The sequence below is a fragment of the Monodelphis domestica genome, chromosome 5, assembly GCF_027887165.1.
Source record: "Monodelphis domestica isolate mMonDom1 chromosome 5, mMonDom1.pri, whole genome shotgun sequence".
Classification (NCBI taxonomy): Eukaryota; Metazoa; Chordata; class Mammalia; order Didelphimorphia; family Didelphidae; genus Monodelphis; species Monodelphis domestica.
Window position 1 is genome coordinate 4,595,536 of NC_077231.1, and position 12,292 is coordinate 4,607,827.

The window sequence follows — 12,292 nt, forward strand, 5'->3', positions numbered from 1 at the left end:
TTTGCCCGATCCTTTGCCCTGGTCCTCTTGGAGAGAAGTGGGGTGAAGATTCCTTCCCCGCACAATCCAACGAGTGGCCCAAAGCCGTAAGCAGTGGTGGCCTGGGTGCAGCCGTGTCTGTGCTCTGGGTTGGGGGCTCTCCTCCAAGGCCTCGCCACATCCCGCTCTCAGGAGGAGCTCTGAAGATGCTGTAAATGTTAGCTCAGGGCCTTTGGGAGCCCTGAGTGCTGGGACGCAGTTTGGGGAGGGAGGGCGTGGAGCCTGGGTTTGGCCCCGGGGAAGAGGGGCCCCTCCCTGATGGAAGCCTGCACAAACAAGGAGGTGCCTTTTGACTGGTCTTTTCTGATTTCTTTGATGGTTTCAGATGGGAAACCAAATGGAAGGGAAAGTCCCGTCACCCCATCCACGCCTCCTACTGCCGGACCAAAGAGTAGTTTTGAGAGTCATTTTACAACTGCTGAAGATTGCCTGAAGAACTTCCCTAAAAGGATTAAGGAAATATATGGGGTAACCCTTTCTTCTGCCCTCCCCCTTCCTCCCGTCCTTGTCCATTGGTGCTCTATTTCCTGGCCAGGCTCCACAGGGCCTGGGGCAGGTGCCAAAGGGAAGGTCCCCTCCCCTCTCCTGTTCTCCTGCTCCCCCTGGCTGCCCTGTACTTCCTCTTGGGGCCCCCGGCACCACCTGAGTTAAGGCCTCAATTGAGGATGAGGGGCGGCTAAGGTGGCTCAGTGGATGGGGCTCCAGACCTAGAGACAGGAAGTCCTGGTTTCAGATCTGGCTTCAGACACTTCCTGTGATCCTCCCAGAGCCACTTACTCCCCATTGCCGCCCTTACCGCGCTTGTCTTAGAACCGATCCGATGTTCAGGCCTGATTGTGCCACAGAAGGGAGGGACTTAAAAGAAAGAAAGAAAACAGAAAAGAAGGAGCAGATGGGGTCTCTGCCCCGAGGAAGAGCCAACCTCTGGGGCAGAACTGCCCCCTCCTTCCATTATGACTCCCACTTTTCAGGTTTAACCAGACTTGCAGAGGAGAGATGGGGGTGGTGGGCAGAGACTCCCCTTCCCTGGGGAAGCGTTCTTTCAATGCCTGTTCTGGGTGGGTTCTTGAATACAGGATCCTGGCCTTGGGGAAGAAGGGGAGAGAATTCCTGCACAAATAACCCATGCAAAGTAAGGACAAACCCAAGAGAAAAGAGATAAGGTGACTTGCCCAGGATTAACACAATAATAAAGAGGCAAAGTCAGGATTTGAACCCAGGTCTCCGGACACCTCTTATTGCATCACACTGCTTCCTTGTCCTCTATTGGGAAGAAACTTAAGCACAACCCTGGCTACTTCTATTCTAATATATATATATATAGTAGTCTCTCGGTGACCGAGAATGACTATTGTCTTTGTGCAGTTTCATCTACGGTGTACCCTCATGTGGCTTTGAAGTCCAAAGGCTGAGGCGCACAGTTTGTGGCACATGGGGCATGGGACACCAGTTGTTACAGGAGGTGCGGGTGTGGCCTGGTGTCGGCGTTCACGCGCAGCGGCAAGACGTCGACGTCGCTCATCTTCAAAGATGGCAGCGGCATGGGTAATGTGGGCTCGCCAGCTGCTTCTGTCAGAGGCAGCGAGTTCTAGTTGCTTTGGTGTCATGCCAGCCCACTTCAAGTTGGACTTTAGCTGATCCTTGAATCTTTTCTTTGGTCGGCCTTGTTTCCTGAGTCCAGCTGACAGTTCACCGTAGAATACCTGTCTTGGTATTCGCTGTGGGTCCATGCGGAGGACGTGTCCAGACCATCACAGCTGGGCTTTGAGGACCAGGACTTCGATGCTGGTGGAGTTGGCTCTGTCGAGGACTTCCTGGTTGGTGATTTGGTCCTGCCATCAGATCCTCATGATTGACCGGAGGGAGCGTTGGTGGAATTGCTCCAGCTGCTTCATGTGCTTCCGGTACAGTGTCCATGTCTCACACCGTACAGGAGCGAGCTGAGGACCACTGCGTTGTACACTTTGAGCTTCGTCGCAGTGCTTACACCTCTGTGTTAGAGGACTTTGCAGAGCAGCCGCCCGAGGGCCTGGCTGGCCTTTTGGATCCTGGCATTAATCTCGTGGTCTAGGGACCCGTCATTGGCGATGGTGCTGCCCAGGTACTTGAAGGTGTTGACGTTAGAAAGCTGCGTGCCGTTGATTGTAATGCACGGCTGGTTCGTTGGCCTCCCTGGTGCAGGTTGGAACAGCCCCTCTGTTTTGCTGAGGCTGATCGTCAGGCCAAACAGTTTTGTTGCGGTGGAGAACCTGTCCACAATGATTTGAAGATGATTTTCTTGGTGGGCCATGAGAGAACAGTCATCTGCAAAGAGAGCTTCCAGGATGAGTCTCTCTGTTGCCTTTGTTTTTGCAGTCAGGCGGCGACGGTTGAATAGTGAGGCATTCAATCGGTATTTGATGTAGACGTCCAGGTCTAGATCCATCACAGCATGTCGCAATACTTGGGTGAAGAATAGGTTGAATAGTACCAGAGCAAGGACGCAGCCTTGTTTCACGACATTGGAGATGCTGAAGCAATCGGAAGTCTCTCCACCAGATAAGACTTCCCCTGTCATGTAGACATGAAAGAGCTGGATCAGTTTGATGAATTTTGCTGGGCAACCGAGCTTGCTAAGGATCACCCACAATGGGTCCCTGTTCACTGTGTCGAACGCCTTTGTCAGGTCTATGAAGACAATGTAGAGACTCAGGTTCTGCTCAAAGCATTTTTCCTGCATTTGCCTCACCGGGAAGACCATGTCGAAGGTGCTGTGATCTGGTCGGAAGCCACATTGTGATTCAGGCAGGTTCTGCTCTGAAACAGATGACAGGAGTCTGTTGAGTATAACACGGGCGAGGATCTTTCCAGCAGTGGAGTGAGATGCCTCTGTAGTTGTCACAGGCTGCTCGTGAGCCTTTGTTCTTGTATAGGGCTACAATGGAGGCATCTCTGAGTTCTGGGGGCATGTCTTCCTCTTCCCATATGCTGGTCAGCACTATGTGGAATGCCTGGAGCGCCTTTCCATTTACGGCCTTGTACACCTCGGTTGGGATCCTGTCTTTACCGGGTGCCTTGCCTGTACTCATTTATTTAATGGCTTTTTGGACTTCCTCTATTGAAGGAGGGACGTCAAGTTGTTCAATGGAGCTGTTTTGGGGGATCTGGTTAAGGGTGCTTTGGTTGACTGAAGAGGGTCAGTTGAGAAGCTGACTGAAGTGTTCTTTCCACCTTGTGAGGGTAGCCATCGGGTCGTTGACCCCTGGTGAACCAGGGCTTTGCTCACCCAGCATGTGAAGACTGCTTCGGCGGAACAGACGGAAGAAACCAATAAGAAGGTTCAACGGCTGAGAGGGTGACGCAGCAAAGCACTGTGGAGTGCTCAGGGCATGTTGGAGCACAAAGGACAACATGGCCATCCAATGCAGCTGAGGAAGTCTCCAGGTGTAGCGACTTTTCATGCCACTGGACCCAGGCTTCCAACGCCAAGAGAGAGGGACTGTTTCTGTGCATTGGCTTTTCCACTTAAATCTCCTTCACGCACAAGTGTCTTTGTGCACACTCATCTATCCTAACCCGTCCACCCTCTTCAAGACCTGCGGCGATGGGGGAGTGACGATGCAACAGGTGGAGAAGACCACTGGCAATTGTAGTCATGATCCTGCACGTAGGTGGCCCAAGGACCAGTGGTCACTCGGCCCTGTGGGCAGCAGGGGGGTGTATGGGGTGTTCAGGGAGGGGTAGTATCTCTGGTATGGAGGGCTTGTCGTGCCCTCCTAGGGCAGCTCTCCAGCCTCTGACCCCTACCTGACACCCAGCTCTCACTGGTGGCTCCCAGTAGCTGCTAGCATGTGGCAGCGGCCACACCCCGGGCAATGGCTTCAACAGGCCAGCCAAACCTCTATTCTAATAGGCAAGAAGCAACATGATATGTATAGAATACTGTTCTTAGATTCAAGAAGACCTGAGTTCTAAGTCTTGCCTTTGGTCCATTCTGACTGGGGGACCCTGGGTAGGTCACTTAGTGCCTAGAGGCTACACAAGAGGCACAGTGCTGATTGGCGTTGGTGGGTGTTCATGCTGGGAGTGTTTCACGTCCTAAATCACAGATCTAGAGGAAAAAAAGATGACTTTCCAGGAATTCACTTAAATAGTCATTTCGTCGTTGCCCACTGCTTTCTCAGTCACCAGGCTTGACAATACAAGCAGCTGTCTCTAGACTGGCTCTTCATCCAGAAGTTCTCCGTCAGGCTTGACCCCTGGGACCATCCCAGGAAGCAGCAGGGTCTGGGGAGAACATTGGCCAGTGAAATAATGAATCACTGAGGCAAATTCCAATTCTGCCATTTACTCTGTGTGTGATCACAGTTTTGCCACCATCATCAGCTGGGTTTTTGCCTCTAAAAGAGCAATATTACCACTTACAGTTTCAACTCACATAATTGTAGTGAGGAAAGCATGTTGTAAGCCCCTAGAAACGGGGAATGATGATTTTTAAAAACTTTTTTTGCCTTCTTTTCCTTGGACGCCACTTACACTTCCCATAGACAACCTCTTTGCATCTCTTATAACCAAAAAAAGGGGAAAAAGGTCAGAAAAACAAACCAACTCATCAGCCAAATCTGACAATGCATGGCACCCAAGTTCCCCAGCTCTTCAGAGAAGGGAGGGAGGGCAAGCATCCTTGTTTCTTTTTTAGGATCAAGTGTGGTTATTCTAAGTTCACAGCCCTAGATTTGACTTGTTGTTCTTCCTCTTTCCATTTCTCTGACTGCAGTCATTGTGGATGGCTTTTCTGGTTCTGCTAACTTCACTTTGCATCAGTTCATAGACGATTTTTCATGCTTCTCTCTCGTCATTGTCCTTGTGGTTGCTTGCAGAACAGAAGACTCCATTATATTCATGGAGCCTTTCCCTAATGGAAGAGATTCCTACTTTGTTTTCAGTTCTGCTCACTTCACTTTGTATCAGTTCATATAGGATTTCCCATGCTTCTCGGAATCTTCTGTTCTGTGTGGAATGGTGCAAGGATGTGTTGTAGGATTCCATCTTCACCTGAGAACTTTTGTCATCCTGGAGCAATTCCATTTCTCAACATGTCAACATGTTGATCAGAGTCTATCACTTCCCTGGTAGGAATAAGGGTCCTGGGTCCACTGGCTTTAAAAATACTCCAAATATATATTTTGGGGACTGGCTATTTTAGGGTCTGATGAAATGTCCAGATATTCTTTGCAGGCTCTCCACTACTTCTTTTGTTGATGTTTCTGGTAGAGGCTTTTCTTCAGTAAAAAGGATCTTTTCTCCATCTTCAGGACTTCTCGGGTCTTCATGTTGATTTGCCCGTGACAAACATTTTCTCCTTATAGAAATTGATAATAGCTGTTCTTTCTTTCTTGGTCTTCTTGAAATTCTTCCAATGTCAAGAAGCCTTTGATGCACAGTAGAGGAATCCATGTGTCTTTGCTGGTTTTTTTCACAGCAATTATTTCTCAAGCTCTTGGCTTTGTGCTTTGGTAGGACCAATCCTATTGCATTGTGGACTTGAAAAACCCTTGACTTGCTCCACTTTTCCACATCAATAGCTCCTGTCTTATGTCTAACAATCATTGTCTTGGAAGCATGAGTAATATCTGTGCTTAAAAAGCACAGAACTAAAACAAAAGACAGCAATGAAATGTATGAGGTATGACTCAAAATTCAGCACTCAACTAACTGAGAGCTAACTTAAGTCAATCAGTGCAGCTAAATCCACTTTCATTTGGTCTAAGTCAGATGTTCTGTTAGCCTAATATCAGGAGACACTTATGATCTTATGAAGCTTACGAGCTTATTATCATCACGGTCACCACATACAAATTATTACTCATCCCAAGTAACTTGCAAATACCAAAAAAACTCATCCCAAATAAGATTTCAAAAATGTGTGCTTTTTCTGATCTCTTTGTAGTAAATGCCTGGTGTAAGATTTATAAGTCAAGGGGTATGGGGAATTTTGTCACTTTATTAGCATAATTCCAATTTTTCCCCCAAACTGGTCAGATCAATTCACAGTTCTATCACTAATTCCTTAGTGTGCCTATTTTTCCTCTAGAATTAACTGTTCCCATTTTTTGTCATCTCCAATTTTCTAAGTATGAAGCCTTAGAGCTATTTTGATTCACACCTCATGTCATTAGTGATTTAAAACAGTATTTCAAATGGTTTTGTAACAATTTTTGATTTTTCTTTCAAGAACTGTTTGTTCATATTCTTTGATCACTTATCCAGTAGTGACTGGCTTGTCTTATAGATTTGTGTTAATTTCCTTTATTTCTTGGCTATTGGATCCTCATCAGAGACTTTCATTGCAAATTTTGTTTCAAATTTGTTGTAAGTACTAGTTGACCATTTTCTTTCTTATTCTATTTTCATTGATTTTGCTTATTCAAAGGCTGTTCAATTTCATGCAATCAAAATGATCAAATATATCTTTTATGGATGATCTCCATCCCTTGTCTGGTTAACAATTTTCATCCTGGCTATTAAAGGTAGCTGATTCAGTTCTCCTATGATTTTTCATACTGCGGTTTTTAACATTCTGTTCTTTATTTTGAGCTTATTAGAGTGTCTGGTGTAATTTGCTGATCTAAATCCAATTTCTGCCAAATTCCTCTCGAATTTTCTTAGAAATGCTTATTAAATATAGAGATCTTCCTCAAATAACTCACCTTCTCAGGTTTGTTAGGATCAGTTGTTTCTGGGTGTAAAAATTGGTCCTGGAAATCAGGTCCCTTTAAACTCATTAATTTTTTGGCTGCTCTGTTGATAATAGAAGTACTACGTTGATTTAAAACAAACATAAAACCCAATTGCAACAGCCCAAACCCCCAGGAAACCTGATTTTTTTTTCCTTTAAGGATGCCTATTCTGCTTTTTACAAAACGGACACAAACCATGACGGCATCATCAATATGGCTGACTTTAGAGGGATGTTACATCACATGCTGTTTACCCTGAAGGAGGAGGAGTACATGCGTCTGCTGGAAGCAATGGGTCTGAAGCTGGGCTTGACCCTGAATTACCGGGAGTTCCGCAACTTGTGTGAGAAGAGACAGTTCAAGAAAGATGACCCTCCACAAAGGCTTATCAGGTAGGGAGACATTCAGAGTGAAGAACAGACACTGTCTTTCTGCTTTTATAATGGGAAAGCAGTTCTGATGGGGGGGGCATGCCAGCTATGTTCATAAAGAGAGGGAGGACCAAAGCACTTGCCTGACAGAGGCACGCTCATCTGTCAGAATGTGCCATCATAGAATGTCAGAGGAAGGAGGAGCCTAGAACATGGGGTGTCAGTGCTGGAAGGGAATCTAGAACATGGGTGGTCAGGGCTGGAAGGGAATCTAGAACAGAGGGTGTCAGGGCAGGAAGGGAACCTAGAACAGAGGAGCTAAGGGTTGGGAGGGTGCTTAGAACAGGGAATGTCAGGGCTGGAAGGGAGCCTGGAACAGGGAAGGTCAGAGTTGAGTGGATGCTTAGAATCAGGGACGTCAGAGATCTACAACAGGGGATGTTAGAGATGGAAGGGGCTACAGAACATGGTATATCAGAACCCAGAGGATGGTCTTAGAACAAGGAAGGTCAGGGCTGGGGAGGTGGAACTTAGAAGACAGATTTCCAACCATTGACTTAGAACCAGAGCCCTAATTTGGAATTCCAGAATTGGTGGCAAACCTGGTTTGGTGTGACGTGAGGTATGACCACATGACACTTCTTTGTGTAACTGAAGTAGGATGGAGGCAGAAGCCATGGAAATTGAGGAGGACAAAGGCCAGAGTTAAGGTGGAAAAGAAAATGGTGAACCAGGCACTGAGCTTATTGGAAAAGAGGGAGAGTGACCTAAAGAGGCCCATCAATGGCCATGGCAAGAATCTGGACAAGGCGGATAGAGCTTTAAAGAAAGAGTTGTGGTTGGGGAATGATGATGGTAGAGGCGCACCGTGAGTGTGGAAACAAGGATCTTGTTGACTTCTCCTCTGTGTCCTGTGTGTTTGGAGTCAGGAGGGTCTAGCCAGTATTAGTGAGGGGCCAAGAGATGTGGGATCTTCAGGAGAAAAACCAGGGTTTGGGGGCACCAGAAGATGGAAGGACCATGAGGAAGAAAGATCTGGGGTGGAGGAGAGTTTGTTGACAACTGAAGATAGTTCCAGAGATCATGGTGGAAAGGGGAGGGAGAGCCTCAAAGGAAGAGAAGAATTCTGTTGGCAGAGAGTGCATTTGGTATGGAAGGCCATCTGTGGGCATACACAGAGTGGAGCGATAGCAGGGAGGGACTGGGCAAAGCTAGCTAGTAGCCCAGTAATAATAAGTTGAAATGTAGAAAAAAGGAATGAGGGGAGTAAGTATGAAATTAGGCCACAGAGGTAGGTGGGCACCAATCTGTGGAGGGCCTTCGATGCTGGATCCCAGGGAAGGGTTTGCTTGTATTTGCCCAGAGCTGAACATTTCTGAGCAGGAGTATGACATGGTCTGATCCTAGATTATTTTAATAGGTATTTCAATGGTGGGTTATAGAAGGATGAGATGGCATGGAGGCTAGTATTATTTGGTGTGTGTGTGTGTGTGTGTGTGTGTGTGTGTGTGTGTGTGTGTGATTCCAGTAAGAGGTAGCAAGGGATTAAATTAGGGTGGTAGTGATGTGAGTGGAGAGGATGGGATACATACTTGAGTAGTATATCCCAAATGGAAGGCTCAGTACTCCAGAGCTTCCTTTATTGGACAGTTTCCTCCTTCCCTTCTCGAGCTCCCAATATTGAGTGCAGGATGTGAGAAATTACCTCCTAAGGGGACAAAAACGTCCTAATTGAAGACAAACATGGCCGAAATTCATTCTTACCCAGCAGCTAACTTACTTAATTATGTGCAGATTTTGAGGTTGAAAGCTGGAAATTCTGATATAACTCTGATGACTATAAGACAATCTTACATGGTTTGTGCCATATTTGATAGAAATGGAGACTTTGAATTTCTCAACCTGAATTAGAGGTGAGTTAGTGTGTGAACAGGAGGCTCAGTAGATAGCAAAGCAGACCTGGAGTTAGGAAGACCTGGGTTTAAATCTGACCTGTGTGACTGTGGGCAAGTCATTTAACCTTTGATTGCCTGACAAAAGAGCTCATTGGTTTGGCTGGAGAAATACGTGGCCAACCACTCCAGGGTCCTTGACAAGAAAACCCTATGAATAGTAATGGGGCATGGAATCATGAAGAGTCGGACATGACTATACCACCGAACAACAACAAAATAATATGGGAGCAGACCCTTAGAGGCAGGGGAAGGCGGATGAAAAACCAGGGCACTGGAAGGTAGAAGCTTTCATAAGAGACAAGACAGAAGTCAGGAAATCAAGTGGCAAGAGAAAAGACAGGAGCTGCTTCGAGCTGAGACCAGCTGAACAGAGACCAGCAGGCTTCATCTGCAGGGGACTGGGGAGCTGATCTGACTGGAGGACAGCTCTGATGCTGAGAGCAGATTAGAGAAGGCAGAGTTCTATTGTTTGAAGAGCCGAATGGAAAAAGATGGCTTTGTGTTCTTACACCATCTATAACTTGAAAGAGGATAAATCCCTCATAGACTGGTCTGGGTCACCCTTTATTGCTTGCTGTGATTTGAGAGCCAACCTGAAAAGCTTTTCAGAGGCCAGCCTTAGGGAAACTGCTTTTCACTGAAAAAGTATAATGGTGTCTCAGGACAACCAAGAAGGCAGGCCCAGGAAGCTCTGCATGCCCCAGAATTCAGGCTTCTGCTTTCTAAAAGCCCCTAATACTGCCTCAAGAGTAGAAGGGAAGTGGCTTTATCAGTGGAAAAATGAAGATACCCAAAAGAAACGTGACCTCATCCAGGAGGAGGCTTTCCTAAAGAGGCCAGGGACATCAAAGTCTACATAGAGTCCAGAGCTGTGAGAGACCCCAGACCCCAGACCTATGGATTTCCCTACTCATAAACCTCTCCTCACTGTTTGGTTTTGCCAAATTCGTACCTGGACACCATATGTATTGGTGGGAGAATGTGGCCCAGGTTGAGAGATGTCTGTTTTGATATCGTTATTATGATTTTACCTTCCGTTTGTATTCTGTGATGAAGTAGTAGCGGTTTCTTTGGATGATATGCTGAATGAGAAGCACCAAGTGGAGGTTCAGAAGCTACTGTTGTTAGTAGTTGACAGCCATTTTTGCTCGCTGAAGGGTTTCCCCTAGGACCTTAGGAGTGAGTTGTAGCCAAGAAGCTGCCTTTTGGGGGAACCACCATGATTTGCTGTCATGGGTACAAGTTAGGGGAAGTCAAACTCCAGGATGAGAGATTCTGGAGAGAGTTGGGGCCAGGGTGGGTGGATTAGGTGCCATGCTCCTTGCTACCCTGCTGAATGGTGGCAGTGTTCCTTGGTCACCTATTCCTTCCTTCACAGGGTTATTTTAAGAAAAACACTTTTTAAGCAGCACAAAATCACTTTAGAGATGATAGCACTGCATTTAGAGTCAAGAGGATGGGAGTTCGATTCCTGCCTCAGATGTTCACTAAACTATCCCAGGTCTGTAACCTGAATGAAACTTCATTCTCCCTCACCCCACATGTCCCATTGGATATTTTTGTCTCTTTTTGGCCATTGCACTAAGGAAGTTCTTGCCTTGGGAGTAGGACCTCATGGCATTGCTCACAGTGATGAAATCCCAGCTCCTTCTCCCATTATCTATGTCAGGGGTGCCTGTAGGGGGCAAACTCATTAGAATTCATCCTCAGTGGAGGAAGCTGAGTGGCTCAGTGGCTTGAGAGCTGGTCCAGAGCCAGGGGGTTCTGGGTTCAAATCTGATCTCAGATTCTGCCTAGCTGTGTGACCCTGGGCAAGTCACTTAACCCCTATTGCCTAGCCCTTACAGCTGTTCTGCCTTGGAACCAATATACAGTATTGATTCTAAGATGAAAGGTAAGGGTTAAAAAAAAAAAGAATTCATCCTTCATGGCTTGAAAGGGATGGATGGGAGTTTTGAGAAGATGGAATTTGAGCTGAGCTCTGAAAGAAGCCACTGGATTCCCTGGAGAAACCAATGGATAATTATTGCTCCTGTATCCTTGCCAAGAAAACCCCATAAATAGATATGGCTCACGGGGTCACGGAGAATCAGACATGATGAATGGCAGCAAAGGAAAGGAAGCCAGAGATTCTAAGAGGCAAAGGAAAAGGAGAATGGCATCCCAAGCAGGGGGCATAGCTGGCACAGAGGCTGGAGGGTGGGATTTGTGTAAGAGGAGCAACAAGGACCCCAAATGTGCAGGACAAGGATGGAGTCATTCTGGGAAGGGCTTGAAGGATCCAGCAGTCAGAGGAGCAATAGGGAGCCATGGAGAACTTTTGAACAGAAGAGTGACCGGGTCACAATTGGGCTTTAGGAATAGAATTCTGGCAGCTGAATGGAGGATGGATTGAGGGGCAGAGAGACTTCTTAGGAAGCCGTTGCAGTTGGCTGGGCGAGAAGTGATTCAAGCCTGAGCTAGGTTGGTGCTCCTGAAGAATAGTCTAGAGCTGAAAGGGTTTGCAGGTCATTGATTGCGCTTCACTTTTTGGATGAGGAAACTGAAACCCAGAGATGGCTGAGTGCCTTGCCCAAGGTCGCATACCTGGAAGCGCCAGAGCCAGATCCTGTGTTCGTATCCAGAAAACCTGTCCCTGCCCTGGACCTTGCCTGACGCCATGTCCCAAAGGTGAAATAGTTTCCTTCCATTTTGCAGCCAGTGGAAGCGAAGCGTCCAGAGAATAGCTGAGTGACGTGTTAAGGCGTGTGACTAGCCAGGGCCAGAGCCAGAGTCCAGATCCAGCTCTCCGGCCGCCCCGTGTCAGTTTCTCTTTCCATTACACTTCCTGATTCCCAGTATGGCACGGCTGTAACCCAGCTGCACCAGGAGCCCTTGTGAGCCCCGGATGAGCATCTCGGGCATACATGCAGCCTCTGGGAAGCTCGTCACCGTGCTTTGTGACCGGGGGAGCTCTGGGATCACGGCGTAGCGAGCAGTCTGGTTCCAGCTCGGACCCTCGGGACGCGCCGTCGCCCGCTATCTCTTTCCCCCTTCCCAGAGACTAGATGAGCTCCGTTTGCTTGTGGGCCGAGAGAGTTGAGCAGCGTCCGTCTGCACCTAAACAAGGACCCAGAAAACTGGAGAAGAGCCTTTCTCCGGGCAGGGTTCTAAGAAGGAAGTCTTTGATGCCGAGGGGGAGGAGGGACCAGGAAGGGGGGGGGGTGGA

The 12,292-nt window shown here is 47.5% G+C and overlaps 1 protein-coding gene across 3 annotated transcripts in view; it reads left to right on the forward strand.

The window, feature by feature from the left end:
* Window positions 1-12,292, forward strand: part of EFCAB6 (EF-hand calcium binding domain 6) — a 245,006-nt gene that overhangs the window by 114,546 nt on the left and 118,168 nt on the right. For all 3 annotated transcript variants that reach the window (XM_056797487.1, XM_056797489.1, XM_056797488.1), the window contains exons 19-20: window positions 365-507; window positions 6,918-7,150. In XM_056797487.1, the coding sequence (XP_056653465.1) occupies window positions 365-507; window positions 6,918-7,150 (376 nt within the window). The remainder of the gene's footprint in view (window positions 1-364; window positions 508-6,917; window positions 7,151-12,292) is intronic.